Source organism: Osmia lignaria, chromosome 9 (genome assembly GCF_051020975.1).
Source record: "Osmia lignaria lignaria isolate PbOS001 chromosome 9, iyOsmLign1, whole genome shotgun sequence".
NCBI classification, from domain to species: Eukaryota; Metazoa; Arthropoda; class Insecta; order Hymenoptera; family Megachilidae; genus Osmia; species Osmia lignaria.
The window spans coordinates 6,370,086-6,386,754 of NC_135040.1; the positions used below are offsets into that span (position 1 = coordinate 6,370,086).

Sequence of the window (16,669 nt, forward strand, 5' to 3'; positions counted from 1 at the left end):
GAAATATGTACACCGAAAGAACCACCATGGAACCTAAATTTTAATGATCCTTCGAAAACGACCAACTCTACCGTCGCGTTTGTCCCTGGTATTTTCGTATTCGACATCATCCACGAAATATCGACCAGCGTCGGTTTTTCCTTCATATTCATCCCTGGACCCCTCGTTCTCGCTATCGTCCTGCTCTTCCTGGTGGTCCTCGTGAAATTTGCTCATCTGGTCCGCACGAATATGCCCAGCCTCCTCTTGCAACCCCTTTCTGTATCCCTCCTCGTAATTATAAGCGAAACTTTCAGTGTTTGGAGGAATATCATTCACCTCTTCGTGTACCGCGTAAGAGGGTCCTTTGCCACGTTGACGACCCTTTTCTTCGAGATCATTGTCCTCCATGTAAGACTGTGGGAAATAGGAATCTTTATGATATCCATAAACTGGAAGATACTTTTGTCTATCTTTCTGATCCTTAGGCTTCTTCGTGACAACTTCGTGTTTCGGTTCCTCCAGCTCTTCAGGGAACTCCTGATGGTCCTTAAAGGTGTGATCGTTCCCATAGCTCTTCCAGGAACTCCAATTCGCGTGGTACTCGTGCTTCTTATGGTGTTTCGGCTTCTTCGGGGCTGGCTTGTGAACGTGCAACAGAACCGTCTTCGTGTGGATGTGATGGTTCACCACGTCCGGCACGTAGATCTTCAGGTGCACTCTGCAACCAGGCGAAAGTTAGCGCGAAAACGAGAGTGATGCTCGTTGATCGACGCTCGTTTTCGTTGGTGAAAGCGTGTGATATCGGTGAGACGCTTTAGATTCGAACTGATGTGTGTGATAAATGTTCATTGTACACTTACGCTTCGTTAACGACGATCTTGTTTAACACGAGAAGGAACAGGTACTTGAAGAGCCACTGAAGAGATAAATATACGTAGATTATTGTATTTGATGATATTGGAAAATTATTGATTTGCTAAAATGATTGATTTTTAGATTGCAATTGGTGTAAAAATATGATTAACACCGAAATTATTGATTACCATGATTTCAACGAGAGATAAGGGTGAACGTCAGCAACAGTGGTTCAATGTCGTTTGACATCGTCGAGGATGCTCCTGCTTTATATCAACGAGTCCGTTATTAGGGGAAACACCATGGAACCGCGGAACTATAATCGAATCCAGCGAAATTTTACGGCTGATTAAACACTTTCGCCATTTCGAAGAGATATGCTCCATCTGACAATCCTCATCCGACATGCTCGGCAAAAACGAGTGAACATGACCGTCAAAGTTCATTGCCGCATGCTAATCGAAGCGTTTCGTGTTAAATATAATGTAGTTAAGTATAATAACCATTTTTTATAATTTTGCGATTATCTAAAGATTGAATAATAATTATAGCTGTTGCAAATTCAATTACTAATATATTTTATACTTATCAATTATTATAATACAGTTAAGTATAATAACCATTTTCTATAATTTTGCAATTATCTAAAGATTAAATAATAATTATAGCTGTTGCAAATTCAATTATTAAAAATTTCTCCATTTATTGTAATAGTAGTAGGATTGAAAGATAAACAATAGACAATATATTAGTCTTTAATTTATTTATTGAAACTTTCAAATATTACAACTAATATCTTTCAAAATTAATAGACTTTGCAATACTTTATTAAGTTCATTCTTGAAAATACATACAATTATTCCTTAAATAAACTAATACTGTTTGAACATCTATTCTTTCAGCTTATATTTACATTTCTACTATACATTATACTAATCAGGCACAATATTATTATTAATCTTCTAATTTTTCATCTTCTTTAGAGTCCTCCTCCTTCTCATCATAGTGTGGTATAACTACATATATGGTGTGGGTGTGTTTCAAATTCTTCACTCGGTAAGGTACATGAACGATCACCTTCTTTCTGTAATAAAATATATATTAAATGTACAACCTGTATCCATATTTATTTAAAAAAACAATATCAATACTCACGATTCTGTAGGCTGTTGTAGGAGTAATAAAAATGCCAACAAAGCAGCAGCATACTGAAAAGAAAAAAGAAAATGCAAATTTTATAAATGTATAGAGATTGGTGATTTTCATTAATGAAGATTGAAATTATTTTTACCAAAAATTTTCTATTCATTTTGGAGAAAGACCAATGGACAGTATCGTTGCTGGAGCAAAGACGTTCACCTTTGAAATGTACTCGAGAGACGGATACTTTCTGCAGGCACCAGATCAAATCTTAGATTTATATAGAGGTGAAATTAGCGAGGCGAATCGTTTCCATAGATAATTCCAAGAAACTCCGCCCAGCGTGCAAGGAGTCAATCTTCACCTGTATATTTTCACTTTTCTGCAACTGGATTGCATTTAGAGTCATGCGATGCTGCAATTTTCAAATGCATCCTATCCTGACTAATTCTTTATTTAATTATTCTTAATGCATGCGCATACTCACCGAGTTGCTGTCAAGTGAATGAAAAATGTGAAATTTATACAGAGTTCGATAACATCTACAATTTAATTGTTGATAATTATTAAAAATTAAAAAGTTCGTTGGGTGATCCAGCTAATCATTTCTTCGTAGAATTCTATAAATATTATTCTTGCAAAAACACAGAATACTTGCAAAGAGATGGTTCAATTCGATTTGACAATGGCAAAAACGTTCGCCAGAGAGACGGAGAGTTTCTAACCACTCAGGAGTAGTCGAAGAACTGACTGCATCCAGGAAACTGTTCTATTAAATGCAGTTGCACTTCTCCGAGCGTAAAATGCAACCAAGCATGGATCGCTATTTCATCCCGAGCGCGTCACGTCTAATTAACTAATTAAAGTTTTCGTGACTAATTAAAGATACAGTTAGAGATACTTTCAATTTTTATTCAAACAAATTTCTATCATAATTACTATAATTTAAACGGTACAATAATTATAGGAATATATAAATCAGAGTTCAAACAACTCCTTCGTCAATAAAAAAAAATACAATAAAATAATTCTCAATTTATATTCCTCTAGATTCGGTAGAATTTTTAATCGATTCTGATTTCGTGGTGTTTACAGAAGTTGAGTTATTTTTATACCGCTGGCCAAAATTTCCATCTTCTTTCAACCCTGTCACAGTATTATTTCTAAGCTTATTCATAGAATAATTCGATCTATCATCATCCGATTTCCTGTCTACTTCCGGAAACGCTTCAGTGCTGTTTCTTTCTTGCACCCCTTTTTCGCTGTTCGACGACGTCTTTATTTCCTTTCTCCTTACACGCATTCTTCTGACCAATCCCCATTCGCGATCAACCTTCGAGAAAATTGGACTATTTTCAACCGATTTCAAACTTCCATCGTTCTTCTCTTCAGAGGAGTCGACACTTCCGTCCAGGTTCAAATACCTCATCTTCTTGCTCACAAAATCGAGGCTGTATTTAGGAGAAACTTCAGCATTCTTAAATTCATTATTCAAAGCATAATCCCTGACAGGAATAAACGAATTAACCGAAGGTTGATAGTCCGTAACGTTCAATGGATCGTGGAAGTCCTCGATACTGAACTTCAACACTTCAGGCTCTTTACTCGACTCGTACACCTGGTTGAAAGAATCCTGATAACTGCTCTCATTGCTCAGATCTATAAATTTCCAATCGTCTCGACTGATTTCGGGTGACCATAGAGGTTGAGGATTCGTCGAATTCCTATGATCATTCTTAGTATAAGTCTCAGATATGTGCACCCTATTGTTCCAACTATTTCCAAGCATCTTTTCATCCAATTTCTTTGCAGTTTTAGATGTCTGCACCGCGTGGTTGCTGGAGGACAACAAACTGTCCGATGCAGCTAAACTGTGTTTGCTGAAAGAATCGATCAACTCATTGGGAGCCACAACGAAGGACTCGTGGCTGATCGATGGGATCTGAGAAAGTTTTGGTATATGAATAGGCGGAGAGATATGTTTCTCCATAGCAGCCTCGATCTCCGTGGCTGGCAAATGGGACACCAAACGGATCACCAGGTGGTTAGGGAGCACTGGTTCCAAGAGTCTCACGTAAACCTTGTCACCCACCCCGGGGAAGTGGAAAGGACCCACTAGAGGACCCAAAGGTTTCTTCGATCCAATCAATCGTCGTATCAAATCAATGATCGAGTCGAAGATGTTTTTGTTCTTGATTACGCGATAGATGGGTTCGAGGTGGATCTCATCGGGTGGACCATGCACCAGCTCTAGCTTCTTGGAGTTGGTCACGTCGAAAGATCTTCCCAGACGACTCTTTTTCCCGCGTCGATGAAGCTGTCTCCGATGACGATTATTCCTGGATCTAATAGAGGCGAACCGAGTGGTACGAATCCTTGGTGCCCTTCTCCTAAAACCAACCGGGTAGACACTGGGGTCGATTTGCGAGCCGAAGGGCCTTATGTCCGGCCGAAGGGTGGTGAATGTTACCGGTGTTGTGCTGATATTTTCTATCCTCGGTTGAGGCAACTGGCTTTTCGGCTGTGCTCGTCTGAATCCACATTTGCAAAAATCTAATTTATTTTTTTTAAGTGAAAAGGGAAATTTGTAATGAAAATTTCGGGGAACTTACCTCTTGGAACGTTCAGTTTCCGCGCCGAGCGAGGTTGATATCAACGCAGCACAAACCTGCAATCATGAAAATAATTTTAAATTTGCAGTCCTAAACTCCACTGGTTACACTTCGTTGCATATTTCACGTAAGGTGTACTTCACAAAATATTTTCCAATAAATTTCAACTACCTTGTCACCATTCCACTCACCGTGACCACACGCGCGATCTTCATGTTGCTGATCGCGTCTGGTCCCACTAGATCACTTCGCCGATCCTACTATGGGGATGGCTGTTCATCGACAACCTCTTTTAAAGCTTCCTCGGAGCCGCTACCACGAACGCAGCTAAACTGGACCCGACAACATTGTTTTGCGAGCACACGTGCCAGCAGGGCGCCGTTACTTTTCTCTGGCAGGAAAAAGAAAATGATGTTACCTATTCCGAACGAGTCGCGAGCAATTGAGCCGCGCTACACTGCCACCTTCTTTGATCTACCTATGTGACTGAAATACACGATCAATGATCTTTACAAGAAGAACAAAAAAAGAGTGTAAGAATAGATGTTACGTTTGATACCACGCACGGTGTTGTTCAGGACACTTTTGTGTCATGAAATTTGAATAGAAATCCGGATTGATATTTTTTTTCAGGAACAGTCTTGTATTGCGATACTTTTTTTAATTTCTATATTCGCAATATGAAACTTAACTCGCTCGTGGAAGAGAATGATAATAAAAGACTAGTCAGGAATTAACTGACATCTGAATTATATTTCTTTTCCATTTATACCCGGAGCGCATTCGTGATTGCTAAATATACCGCGCGTGTTTATCACGAGCAGCGAGAGAGACGCGATCTCGATGAAAGTGAATTTTCCGGCGTGGAATTGCTTTAATTGGCGGAATCAGTATTCAGGCGCATGCGCAAACATCAACGTTGCTGTTTAAGCGATCGATGTATCGTTAAACTTTATCCACCGGCAACGAAAGTAAACGATCAAAATTTCTTGTTGCGAGCAGCTGTGCGGCACGCGTCCCATCAGACCTGTTCATAAATCAACTAATTGACGTGAAACGAAAGCAGCGGCGAACTCGTCTTGTCCATCCAAGAGGATGGTTTTGTGTAGCCATAATTGGGATCGAATAGACAGGCGGCTATTAAAAGGTTCATTAAATACATGTTATGTAGGTCACAATTAGTACGGGTTTTAAAAAAATATTTAATAAGAACCAGGAGTACAATTTATAAAAATGTTGTTTCGAAAACTATGCATACGCAGGGTTCTTATTTTATTGCTGGAGACTTATTTTTCTATATCTTTTGAATTTATATTTATGCGCGTTTTTAAATTTGTACCACCCGCGCCACCTGATGATGATCTAGGGAACTAATCGAACAGAAAAATACGTTTTTTGGTTAAATTTAGCAAATTTTGTGCGTTTTAGCATATGTAAAGTATTCTAGGATCATAATTACATTCAAATAATGTCATCATAGGTCATTGAAGTCGTTGAAATTTATAATTATAAAAGTTGCTGATTATAGGCGCTGAAACACTATAACCACCTAGGGGCAGATGGCTGGTACTAAATTTCGCTTACTTTCGCGGGGACTTTCCCGCCTCTTGTCCTTTCCCACAAACAGATCCTGTCCTAAATATGGCATACCATGAAAAACGAGGGATAAAATAGAATCTATCTTTCCTTATATTTCAATACTGAACCCAGAATTCCCATTGATAGGAGGACAAGAGACAAAATCAAGATTACTTTGAATAGGTTTCAAATAAAACACCGAAATAAATGCATTTTTTTTTTAAATTCAAATTTTTTTAAATTTCTATCTTTATTCCAGAGTAAAACTAAAGGGAGAGTCAATTAAAGAACACAAATACTGTAAAGTGTTTTATTTCTCCGTTGAACTACTTAACAAACAGCACCTAGATGCATACATACGTATATAGAATACATTGCACTTGTTAGAAATTTCTAAATCTATAACAGGAGACATTGAAAATGGATTTCAAAGAATCCATTACAATTTAATTGTAATTGAAACGACGCTTTCCATCGAAACGGAAACCGTATGCAGCACTGTTGGGTGCTCCAACGAGAGCAGGATTCTTGTACTGGTGAAACGATCCATGAAGATGCGCCGGTCTGACCGCGTTTTGTTCCTCATCCTGTGTTCCTTTCAGATAAAACGCTTCGAACTGTCCCTCCGGAAGTAGAATATCCTTCAACGATTTGTCATTCGGATCGTAGGCCAACGTATTCGCGGCGAAAGAAATTAAAACCAAGAAGTTCTATAATCATAAATATCGAATAAAATTACAAAACTCTTCTAACAAAATAAAATAACAAACACATAGAACATACCATAAACAAAGTAAAAACATTCAAAGCCATACTGCTGATTTTGTGTTTTCTCTTGCAATGCTGAAATAATTAAACATGCAATAGAACAAATAATTAAAAGAAATCCGTCACGTTTGAAAGGCTTTCAAATATATATTATAGAAGCCATCGTAAATCAATGTTTAAATATGCAATTAAAAAATAAATTTTGCCTAATGAATAAAGAAGAAACTAAAGGAATTCTGAAATCAGGATAGAAAACAAGGAAGAAAACATTCAGTGAAAGAAATGAGATCTTTAATTCAATGAATCATCTAGTTCTGCTTTTACTCCTCTACTACTTCTTATATAGATAAAAATCACTTGATGGAAAGAGAAATATAAATTAATCGGATAAAATATTCTCGGTATTAATGTATTTCTGTTAAAAAACAATTGTAAAAGTACCAGTTTTCAACTTGCAACTTACCAAACAGTTGTAGCAAAAGTGAAAGCCGCTCGACCGATCGTACACAACACTACAGAGAACGTATCTTCTACTTGCACACTGTTAAGCGACCTTGTCACTGTTGAGCACTCCCCACACTGAAGAACAAGAGCAACTTCTGAAGGTCTATAGAAACGGAAGTCGATGAAAGTGGAAAACCGATTGACCTCGGGCATCGCCAGCACCGTTTGACAGCATCTTTTTGTCGTTTTACTAACTAACTCTTCGAACAGCTCAATCTATGTTTGATGAAGTAATTAAAATCTAAATGGTCGCACGCATAAATTGTATAAAAGACAAGGGCAATGCTAGTAAAAGTAAGAAACTGTACAATTTATTTATACAAAAAATCAGGTATCCACGTGTAAATACAAAATCGGCGAAGAAGGAAATGGAATAAAAATATATGCCTCGAAAATTAAGAAGTTATAAAAAGCGTGTTGGTGTCGCTGATAATTAATATTATTGTCTGGTCTAAACGTCGATAGAAACACAGATGATATTTATCTCTAAAACGCAACACCAATGAACTGGTTTCTTTTGTAAATTGGATACACTACTATCACAAAGTGCAATGTATTTTATCTAAATGGTGCAAAGCATTGACTGCCAAATTAGACGAAACTTAAGATATTAAGTTAATGTCGTGTTCCGTGTGTTCATTGTAGCGTATGATATTATGGCTTAAAATGCATGTTACATTAGTACAATAAATATGTTGCGGTGTATCATGATTAAAGTATCTGAAAACATCTGGCATTATCACAATACAGTAATATCAATGTTTTGATATACAAATCTTCCCGTGAAACATACCATTTCTGTATGTTTGCAAATTTACAAATCTCTATATTTTGATAAATAAAATATACATTAAATATTATTTGTTTCGTTTAGCTACTTCTCAAAATGGTCGCGATAAAATAAGAATGTTAGGTAACAGTATAAAATTACAAATATTCTATTCGCTTGTACATGAATTCATGATACGTCACAATTACATTATATTTACAAATATTGAATATCCCTGGGATACCACCACGTACCATAACGCATTACACTGAATACAAATAAGAATCTAGCTTTGTTTTGCCCTTTGGAGGTGAAGTAAACGGTGAAAACCAAGCGAGCGAAAATCTTCCAAACACGGCTTGAATAGATTTCCATCTACTATTGCGAACCCACCGTGCTTCTTCTTTTTTAAGTTGCTCAATACCCTGTAATCGAAATAAAAAGAATTTGATGTTTTTAAGGCTAACAAAAATTTCATAATTTAGATATGTACGTACAGTTTCGTCGTTCCAAATTGCTTGTAATTGTGTTCCTAACATTACAGCGGTAAAAATAGCAAATAAAAGCGCTTCGAAAGCCAGAAACAGTAATAACACCACTGTTGCAGGTGGACTGAATGTAGAACATTCTTTCCACTCTTGTCTCACACAAGTGGTAAATTGTTGTATACATAAAAATAAAGATTGCAATGACATTGCAGCTATGTAGAACTGAAATACATTTATTCAAAATGTATATTTCAACTACTTTTAAATTCCATGTACAGTAACACTTACCGTAAAAAGTACAAAATATTTTTGATTATTTTCTCCGACACAATTATTAACCCATGGACAATGGTGATCCATTTTTCTAATACATCTATAAATAAATCATTCATATATTTATCATTATTTATATCTTCATATTTCAAGAATTCCAATTGAGATGTGTTAGAAATTTACCTTTGGCAAACAGAACAATGATGCGCTCTATCTGGCTTAATAGAACAACACTTTGGACACTTAAAAATTACCTGCCCATCTCTAAATCCCATTTGTTCTATCATTTCTTTTGTAGCATTGCCCTTGGGAACAGCACCCTATGCATGTAAAATACTTTTTTTTATTCAGCTGTTATTAAACTTGCCTTGGAACGTTTAAAAATACAATCTGTTTACTTACTGGGTCAGTGAGCATTGTTCTTAGATGGGATGCAAAAGCTAGGAAAGTTAATGACTGAAATATTGCAGTGTTTAAACTAGAATATAAAGTGTTTATTGTAGGTATAAGAATTACTGCCATCACTACAAATTCTGCATAAATTATTAACAACCATGTTAGAACTGCGCATATAATGCCACATATGTCCTAAAAAAAAAAAGTAAAACAATAAAATTACAATGTATTTATAGAATACATGTGGCCAAGTGGCCATGTATGAATCAATGTTATAGTGTTTCAACATACTTTGATGCACCATAATCTTCCACCATAACATTTATTATGAACATCTTTTTCTTTATGAAAAGACATATAATCATAATCCATGATTTGTATCTATTTACTAAATTCTTGACTATCAATTATATAAAGGGACATCAATAATGTTTACCAACATAACCATGATTCTTTGCCTGGAACAAAAAGTTAATGAAAAAGATGAATGAAAGATTAGTAGATATTTGATAAAACAATAGTGAGAAACTTATAAGAAGTTAAATTTAGCAGAACGAACTTTGTATCGTAAATTATAATTATAACCTAAGCAACAAGTATTTAACGTTATTACTCAACACCTACACTGATTACGATATACCGATCAACTTTTATTTCAATTTTCTTCATTATGCTGTTTTTCTATGCATGTATGATGAACACCTGATGATAAAAATTGATTTTTTTTCCTTATCACCTCTCAAGCAATTAAGCCGAGTTCGAATATGCATTCATAAACAATTATGTTAATAATATGAAAATCTTCCTCATGTATTCAACGATCGCCTGTTCATAACGGTTCAAATATAGCGTACAGTAAATGAACCGTAAACGAAACTCGAGTTACGTTATCACGTGTAAACCGATAGATAGTTTGATTTCTAAACGTCACCGATAATCGCCATTGAACTGTATTACGAACACACCGGACATTCAATCGTGCAGATGTATTCACGGGAGATATTTGCAACTCAAGTGCACTGTGTTATTCAATTGAGATCAAGGAAAGTTTAACAAGTAATTAGAATGAACTTAAAGAATACTAGATACTACCGGTTCTAACATCGTTTGTGTTGCATTCGCTTGCACGCGACTGCAAGTTTGACAGTACATATTAGGGGTGGGAGACACAGTGCGCAGCCATATTGGCTACTTGTGACTTTTGGGAGGAAGCAAGTAAAAAATAACCCAACTTTTCTCGTTTCTAAGTAAAAAAAATGTTACTTTTGAGGATTTTTCATTGATTTCACACGTTCCACTTATCAGCGCGAACATAATTGCGGTAAAACGTGTGATCATTTATACAGGGTGATCCTTTTTTACGAAAAATGGTATGTTACATTTTGATTAATAAATTCTCCGCCTTGAAATACTTAATACGATCGTTCTGACAATTGATCATTTTTTCCGATGTTCTTATTTCATTTCTTTTATTTTTTCCTGTAGAGTTTCTTTGGGTTTGGTCAGTCAGCTGACATAGAGATTACTTTGGATGGTGCAGAGACCAGGAAGACTGCAGACATTAAATCCGAAGATGGAAAAAAAGAGCGCCACTTGTTATATTATGATGGTGAAACTGTCTCTGGGAAGGTAAAGATTCTTTTTAAATGAACAACAGTCAGTATATAAAACAATAAGTATGAATAAAGAATGTTATTTGTTATCTACACCATTCACTCGAAAACTTCAAATGAACAAGCGTATGCTATAAATTCAAGGTTGTTTAATTTATTTACAGATTAATATTAGCCTTAGAAAGGCTGGTAAATTGGAGCATCAGGGTGTGAAGGTAGAATTTATTGGACAAATTGAATTATATTATGATAGAGGAAATCATCATGAATTCACAAATTTGGTTAAAGAATTAGCTAGGCCGGGAGAACTAACTCATAACACTGTATACACTTTTGAATTTGCAAATGTAGAAAAACCATTTGAAAGCTATACAGGATCTAATGTACGGCTAAGATATTTTCTCAAAGTGACAATTGTTCGAAGACTTAGTGATATTGTTAAAGAACTTGAATTAGTCGTGCACACTCTTAGTTCCTATCCAGATATGAATAATCCTATTAAAATGGAAGTTGGAATTGAAGACTGTTTGCATATCGAATTTGAGTATAACAAAAGCAAGTAAGTTACACTGTTATATTGTTTAATTTATTTTTACGTATAAGTACATGTGATTTTAATTTGTATCTGACTTTTCAGATATCATTTAAAAGATGTTATTGTTGGAAAGATATATTTTCTTTTGGTTAGAATAAAGATCAAACACATGGAAATTGCCATAATAAAACGGGAAACTACAGGTTCTGGTACTGTATAATTAACATAGAAGTAGTTGTAGTAATCTTTGCTATAATTTCGATATTATTACAAATCATAATACACTCTTTGGAGAAAGTATTTTATTTTCCAGTTATTTATTTCTTCCAACTTATTATTCTATAGTAATAATTAGAATATATATTTGCAGGTCCACATACCTTTACGGAAAACGATACTATAGCGAAATACGAAATAATGGACGGAGCACCGGTCCGTGGTGAATCAATTCCGATAAGAGTATTTCTGGCCGGTTATGATTTGGCACCCACAATGCGCGACATTAATAAAAAATTCAGTGTTAGATACTACCTTAATTTAGTTCTTATGGACGAAGAAGATCGCAGATATTTCAAGCAACAAGTAAGGCTGTGAAATACAATCCATTCATTGTTAATACTTATCGAACAAATTATTTTAAATGAGTCTCTCGTTCAGGAAATAACGTTATGGAGAAAAGGTGAAAAAAGTAGAAAATCTCAAACTGCTTCGCCACACATGCCATCGCATTTAGTGTCGGCAGAAACAGGATTTCCACAGGGAGCTGCTCAAAACGGTCCACCATCCGCGCCACCGTCAATACAATCAGGTCAACTACCGGCTGGTAATATTACCAACGCAGAGGATGCACCAGCTCCAATAGAAGGCATGACGCGCGAAGAAGGAGATGGTGAAGGTGAAAAAGAAGTTAGTCCTGAAAGTAACTGAATTTTTGTATAATGAGGCAGTTACTGAAGTCAATGGAAGTTTTTACTAGTTCAAAGAATCCAGTAACAGCTTGAGGGAAATCGAAGCGGAACTAGTAGTTTCGAATGGAACTCTTATATTGTAAAGAGATATTGAATTTTAGAAACAGCGAAGAATTAAAAAACGCCTGCAAACAAAGTTGTAAATATTTTGGATACCTATAAATAATGCGGGTGAATAAATCGAATAAGTAGCCAATTACCGATCAAAATTTAAAATTATTGAGATTTATAGGTAATGATCGAAGGTGTCTGACGGGACAGATCTAAAATGATTTAAAAATGAAAAGATGTTACAGAAATTAACGATACAGCCACATAAAATGAATATTTATAAACGGACAGTTTAATAATCGAATATTAATCAGTGGTATATTCTTGAATGGCATCTGAATGTTACAGTGTTCTGAATATTTTATACAAACTTATTCTGTGTTATGTGAATGATGCCTTCAACCACTAGATTATACTTAAAATTCGAAATCTCGTGTATGACAAAAATTTATGTCATGCTAGAGTTTTATAAATCTGAAATGAATATACATATACTCACAATGGCTGCCCTATTTTAATCAATTCACTTAGTCTGCAACTAATATGATAAAGGCACATTAAAAAGATGCTCGTACATGTAATACATTGTTATTGAAATAATTTACAAGAATATGTGGCTTCTTTTAATACAAAGTTTTTATTGATATTTGCAAAATAATACGTTAAGATACGTGTACATCTTCTAAAAACACAATGTCAATAGTTCTGTCCCAACTATAGCTTAACTGTATATACAAATTATTGAATTGTATATACCAATTAATTTTTTAATAGAATTTTTATGCAAGATTCATGGTATAAATCGTTCGAAGAAATATATGCCTTAGTATACCTGCTCAATTTTAGCATGCCTTTATTAATATAAGAGTGGACTATGATAGATTAAAAATTGGGATGGCCCAACATGTATTTATAGATATATACATACATATTACAATATGTGTGTGGATATATACATGCATATATATGATTTTTAATGATAGCAGTAGTTAAAAACTGGGCTATATATATATACACACACAAATTCATACACAAATATCCACCAACTATTGTAATACTACTGAAAACAGCAAATAACTAATAAGGAAAAGATTCTATTAAGGTAGTACCATGATTGCTACCACAATGGAACTCACCGCTATGAAACAGAATGCCTGTCGTTTTGTACAATTCTATGTTAACATGGGTTGATTAAAAATCTTGTTAACGAAAAGATAAATGATAGTCAACCGCGTGTATTTCGAGAATTTTGTTTCGTATAAATTTAAAGTTTTCATATTTCACACCTTTGTTATTTGTTGACAAAAAAAAGATATATGTGTAAAAGAGAGAAAGCAAAACTATTTGTGAATTATTTGACATGTCAAATATTGTATATACATATACATATTGTCATACAATACAAAACTAGTTGTACATTTTAATGCCCATATAAGTATATTATATTATATACAGTGTGCCTTTGTGTGCACGTATATTGGAAATGATTACTTCACTTATGCATATACCCTTCCTATTGTTTTAATTAATATATAATCGTCAAATTTTTATTTTTACTATTTATAACTTGTTTTTTATTCAGAAAATTTTATGTCAACATAGAAAGTTTCACCATGACAACTCCTACATTTAAATGTAATTAATTTTATGATAAATTTACAGAAAGTGAGATCGACTAATTAAACGTCAATTAAAATTACCACAACTTTCCAAACCAGTTTCCTAATTAATACACCACGTGCCATTCTTTTCTTTTTTTTTATATAATTTTATTTATAACAAATAGGATATATAAAACCTGCAATTTGATTATCTGCTCTTATAGAATATAAACAGTGATGTTAATTATGTTATTTAATTATTTATCAAAATTCATTATTTCTTTCTTTAAAAATGCATGTATATTTTTTTCTTTAAAATATGTTAAACAATAAACAAGAATATTGAATGAAAATTAGAATAGGATATTATTAATAGGACTAAATTGATTCAAGTGGAATTTCTGTAAGAACGACATTTTAACTGTAAATTGAGCGATGTAAATATAATAATAACGATAGCAAAGTTTAATATTTTGATGTTTCGTGACATAAATGTTATCTATCTTCATTACTAGATAAATTATATCAGGTATAAGTAAAAATTATGAATTATTCAAGAAATGAGGATAAATAAACTGTATAGAAGTCATTTCTACAAGGTCCCATGGTGTAATGGTTAGCACTCTGGACTCTGAATCCAGCGATCCGAGTTCAAATCTCGGTGGGACCTTCACATTTTTTTTTTAAATATTGCTTTTAAATGGTGACTTACAATTAGTGTTCTAATTTCTTTAGGACTTACATTATGTCCTCGATAAATTCACCACACTCAAGGTGAAGAATATAATTACATATTATATGCAATGACTACCGATCCATTTGTATCTGTAGTCACTGTTATATGCATACTTGATGTCACGAGAGTCCATAACTGCGAAAAGACCAGTTTTCGTTCTTTTCTGCGCATTGGCGCTCTGATTGGCGATACTTCCAGCGGAAGTGGAAAGCGATTGGCGGATCGCTTTCTCCCACCATCACTGCGTCCCCCACCATCTTCCAACCTGCGGGCTTACGATTAGTTATGGACTCTCGTGACAGAAGCGCGTCAGTCTGTCTACGGACATCGAGGAGAAAGGAAGGTGTACTCATCATTGAAGCGAAATGAAACCCCTGTCTCGTAATGACCGCCGTGGGGTGTTGACTTATCAGAGGGCATTGAATATAACTTTGTTTATTAAAACATGTTTATTTAATTACAAATGTACAGAAATATTATTTCAAGCATTAACCTTGGTTAATGTATTTGCATACTGAAATTCTGAACTATTTTCATACTCGCACATATCTAATGCAATTATACAGCTTTCCCGTACAACTCTCTGATTATCATTAATATATTTATTTAAAATATCAAAGCAATCTGATGTTGCAATGGAACCTAAAGCCTCCGCACATTCGTGTCGTACCATTTCATTTTCTTCCATGTTCTCTAAAGAAGTTGCCAAATATGGAACAGAAATTTCTTCTTGTAATTGTCCCAAAACAAAAGCTATTTCATGCCTAAACAGAGCACTACCTGCATTCAAACCTAAGTAGAAATGAATAAACATGAACATGAACTACAAATAATAAATACATTTGAGCAAAAAACTATCATATTTACCTTCGCAGAGAGCAAGAATGCTTTCTGGTGTGTGTATGTTTCTTAATGAAAACATTGCTTGATATCTTTCAAATAAAGAAGCATTTTCGTTCAAAAGAATGCTTTTTAGTTTTTCAATGTCAGTAATCTCTGCTGGTGGTGCTGGATCCACAGACATATAAGAACTTCTTTGTGAATTCATTAAATCTTTTGAATTGTTTGATTTTAACCATTGTAATCGATGTAATGCCAGCTGACAAGTTTCTGCTACTTCTGGTACACAATCTTTACTATATTCTTCTAATACTGGTATAATGCTAAGATCACCAATAGCCCCTAAAGCTTCACCTAATATGCAAAAATAAATTTCATCAAATGCAAAATGTTCTACAAATAATAATATAAAAAATATACATATACATATGTAATTTACCTGCTTCATGACGCACCATTGGCTCATGTTTAACATCTTTCAGTATTTCAATGAGCACAGGTATAGCACGAGTATCTTGCATCTGACCAAGACAATATGCAAGCTCGTGCTTCAATAAGGCTGATTCATCTTTAAAACAGTTATTAATCTGTTCAATAGCTTTGACACCACCAATATTCTTTAAAGTAAATAATGCACGAAATCTCTCTTTTAATGGTCGAGTTTGGTCATTCAAAACATGACCTATGGCAGAAATTTGACTCTCACTTATTTCCAACATACTGCTTTTATAAATTTACAATATACGCTTTTAATCTTGAATAAAATGCTTGCAAATTTATTTAATTTACTAAATTACAAAAGCTTTTGAGTTAATCCATATATGAAAAAGTATTTACTGTTGATGATATCTGTTAAAATTTTGTTAAATAAACAATCGAGGTTAATTTTTAAAGATGTGACAGATAAACACAGTCAGTGAGATTAACGATCTGAGATTACACATGTTGCATTGGATTACA

At 34.4% G+C, this 16,669-nt stretch overlaps 7 protein-coding genes and 1 non-coding gene across 10 annotated transcripts; 2 read left to right on the forward strand and 6 right to left on the reverse strand.

The window, feature by feature from the left end:
- Positions 1 to 26: 26 nt before the first annotated feature.
- LOC117604666 (uncharacterized) lies at positions 27 to 1,765 on the reverse strand. The gene is made up of 3 exons (XM_034325015.2): positions 1,751 to 1,765; positions 843 to 898; positions 27 to 700 (listed from the first exon to the last, which is right to left on the reverse strand). The coding sequence occupies exons 1-3, from the start codon at positions 1,763 to 1,765 to the stop codon at positions 34 to 36; spliced, it is 738 nt and encodes a 245-aa protein (XP_034180906.2). The 3' UTR covers positions 27 to 33.
- LOC117604674 (uncharacterized) lies at positions 1,746 to 2,146 on the reverse strand. Its single transcript, XM_034325029.1, has 3 exons — positions 2,129 to 2,146; positions 1,993 to 2,045; positions 1,746 to 1,921 (listed from the first exon to the last, which is right to left on the reverse strand). Exons 1-3 carry the CDS (start codon positions 2,144 to 2,146, stop codon positions 1,792 to 1,794), a joined length of 201 nt encoding a protein of 66 aa, XP_034180920.1. The 3' UTR covers positions 1,746 to 1,791.
- Positions 2,147 to 3,013: 867 nt separating this feature from the next.
- Positions 3,014 to 5,314, reverse strand: LOC117609904 (uncharacterized). The gene is made up of 3 exons (XM_034336687.2): positions 4,781 to 5,314; positions 4,590 to 4,645; positions 3,014 to 4,508 (listed from the first exon to the last, which is right to left on the reverse strand). Exons 1-3 carry the CDS (start codon positions 4,802 to 4,804, stop codon positions 3,014 to 3,016), a joined length of 1,575 nt encoding a protein of 524 aa, XP_034192578.2. The 5' UTR covers positions 4,805 to 5,314.
- A 1,107-nt stretch (positions 5,315 to 6,421) lies between these two features.
- On the reverse strand, positions 6,422 to 7,589 carry LOC117610115 (uncharacterized). Its single transcript, XM_034337158.2, has 3 exons — positions 7,399 to 7,589; positions 6,951 to 7,010; positions 6,422 to 6,877 (listed from the first exon to the last, which is right to left on the reverse strand). The coding sequence occupies exons 2-3, from the start codon at positions 6,978 to 6,980 to the stop codon at positions 6,614 to 6,616; spliced, it is 294 nt and encodes a 97-aa protein (XP_034193049.2). The 5' UTR covers positions 6,981 to 7,010; positions 7,399 to 7,589; the 3' UTR covers positions 6,422 to 6,613.
- Positions 7,590 to 7,728: 139 nt separating this feature from the next.
- LOC117610059 (palmitoyltransferase ZDHHC3) lies at positions 7,729 to 10,131 on the reverse strand. 2 transcript variants are annotated; one of them, XM_034337023.2, is made up of 7 exons: positions 9,990 to 10,131; positions 9,657 to 9,823; positions 9,372 to 9,557; positions 9,153 to 9,289; positions 8,985 to 9,069; positions 8,706 to 8,918; positions 7,729 to 8,633 (listed from the first exon to the last, which is right to left on the reverse strand). In XM_034337023.2, the coding sequence occupies exons 2-7, from the start codon at positions 9,735 to 9,737 to the stop codon at positions 8,472 to 8,474; spliced, it is 864 nt and encodes a 287-aa protein (XP_034192914.2). In that variant the 5' UTR covers positions 9,738 to 9,823; positions 9,990 to 10,131; the 3' UTR covers positions 7,729 to 8,471. The 2 variants fall into 2 exon arrangements, with proteins under 2 accessions (XP_034192914.2, XP_076546026.1); XM_076689911.1 differs by lacking the exon at positions 9,990 to 10,131 and adding an exon at positions 9,925 to 9,941.
- A 461-nt stretch (positions 10,132 to 10,592) lies between these two features.
- Vps26 (vacuolar protein sorting 26) lies at positions 10,593 to 14,370 on the forward strand. Of its 2 annotated transcripts, none has more exons than XM_076689910.1 (6): positions 10,593 to 10,735; positions 10,851 to 10,994; positions 11,143 to 11,537; positions 11,616 to 11,716; positions 11,884 to 12,095; positions 12,171 to 14,370. In XM_076689910.1, exons 1-6 carry the CDS (start codon positions 10,733 to 10,735, stop codon positions 12,438 to 12,440), a joined length of 1,125 nt encoding a protein of 374 aa, XP_076546025.1. In that variant the 5' UTR covers positions 10,593 to 10,732; the 3' UTR covers positions 12,441 to 14,370. The 2 variants fall into 2 exon arrangements, with proteins under 2 accessions (XP_076546025.1, XP_034192785.1); XM_034336894.2 differs by having other exon boundaries at positions 11,616 to 11,722; positions 12,171 to 14,368.
- A 361-nt stretch (positions 14,371 to 14,731) lies between these two features.
- On the forward strand, positions 14,732 to 14,803 carry TRNAQ-CUG (transfer RNA glutamine (anticodon CUG)). The gene has a single exon. It is a non-coding gene; the product is annotated as a tRNA-Gln (tRNA).
- A 517-nt stretch (positions 14,804 to 15,320) lies between these two features.
- nero (deoxyhypusine hydroxylase nero) lies at positions 15,321 to 16,667 on the reverse strand. The gene is made up of 3 exons (XM_034317553.2): positions 16,149 to 16,667; positions 15,737 to 16,063; positions 15,321 to 15,661 (listed from the first exon to the last, which is right to left on the reverse strand). The coding sequence occupies exons 1-3, from the start codon at positions 16,426 to 16,428 to the stop codon at positions 15,351 to 15,353; spliced, it is 918 nt and encodes a 305-aa protein (XP_034173444.1). The 5' UTR covers positions 16,429 to 16,667; the 3' UTR covers positions 15,321 to 15,350.
- Between the last annotated feature and the right edge of the window lie 2 nt (positions 16,668 to 16,669).

Excerpts from the sequence above, each read along its gene's own strand:
- LOC117610059 (XM_034337023.2), bottom strand. The coding sequence starts at position 9,737 with ATGGATTATGATTATATGTCTTTTCATAAAGAAAAAGATGTTCATAAT. Across the intron at positions 9,070-9,152 it reads CATTGTTCTGTTTGCCAAAG|ATGTATTAGAAAAATGGATC; the intron begins GTAAATTTCTAA and ends ATTTATTTATAG. Across the intron at positions 8,634-8,705 it reads CAATTTGGAACGACGAAACT|GGTATTGAGCAACTTAAAAA; the intron begins GTACGTACATAT and ends TTTCGATTACAG.
- LOC117604674 (XM_034325029.1), bottom strand. Across the intron at positions 1,922-1,992 it reads CTACAACAGCCTACAGAATC|AAAGAAGGTGATCGTTCATG; the intron begins GTGAGTATTGAT and ends ATTTTATTACAG.
- LOC117610115 (XM_034337158.2), bottom strand. The coding sequence starts at position 6,980 with ATGGCTTTGAATGTTTTTACTTTGTTTATG. Across the intron at positions 6,878-6,950 it reads ATGTTTTTACTTTGTTTATG|AACTTCTTGGTTTTAATTTC; the intron begins GTATGTTCTATG and ends TTATGATTATAG.
- Vps26 (XM_034336894.2), top strand. Across the intron at positions 10,995-11,142 it reads GTGAAACTGTCTCTGGGAAG|ATTAATATTAGCCTTAGAAA; the intron begins GTAAAGATTCTT and ends ATTTATTTACAG. Across the intron at positions 12,096-12,170 it reads GCAGATATTTCAAGCAACAA|GAAATAACGTTATGGAGAAA; the intron begins GTAAGGCTGTGA and ends TCTCTCGTTCAG.
- LOC117604666 (XM_034325015.2), bottom strand. Across the intron at positions 701-842 it reads AAGATCGTCGTTAACGAAGC|AGTGCACCTGAAGATCTACG; the intron begins GTAAGTGTACAA and ends GCCTGGTTGCAG.
- LOC117609904 (XM_034336687.2), bottom strand. The coding sequence starts at position 4,804 with ATGAAGATCGCGCGTGTGGTCACG. Across the intron at positions 4,646-4,780 it reads AGATCGCGCGTGTGGTCACG|GTTTGTGCTGCGTTGATATC; the intron begins GTGAGTGGAATG and ends TCATGATTGCAG. Across the intron at positions 4,509-4,589 it reads GAAACTGAACGTTCCAAGAG|ACGAGCACAGCCGAAAAGCC; the intron begins GTAAGTTCCCCG and ends ATGTGGATTCAG.
- nero (XM_034317553.2), bottom strand. The coding sequence starts at position 16,428 with ATGTTGGAAATAAGTGAGAGTCAAATTTCTGCCATAGGTCATGTTTTG. Across the intron at positions 16,064-16,148 it reads AATGGTGCGTCATGAAGCAG|GTGAAGCTTTAGGGGCTATT; the intron begins GTAAATTACATA and ends TTTGCATATTAG. Across the intron at positions 15,662-15,736 it reads CATTCTTGCTCTCTGCGAAG|GTTTGAATGCAGGTAGTGCT; the intron begins GTAAATATGATA and ends ATTTCTACTTAG.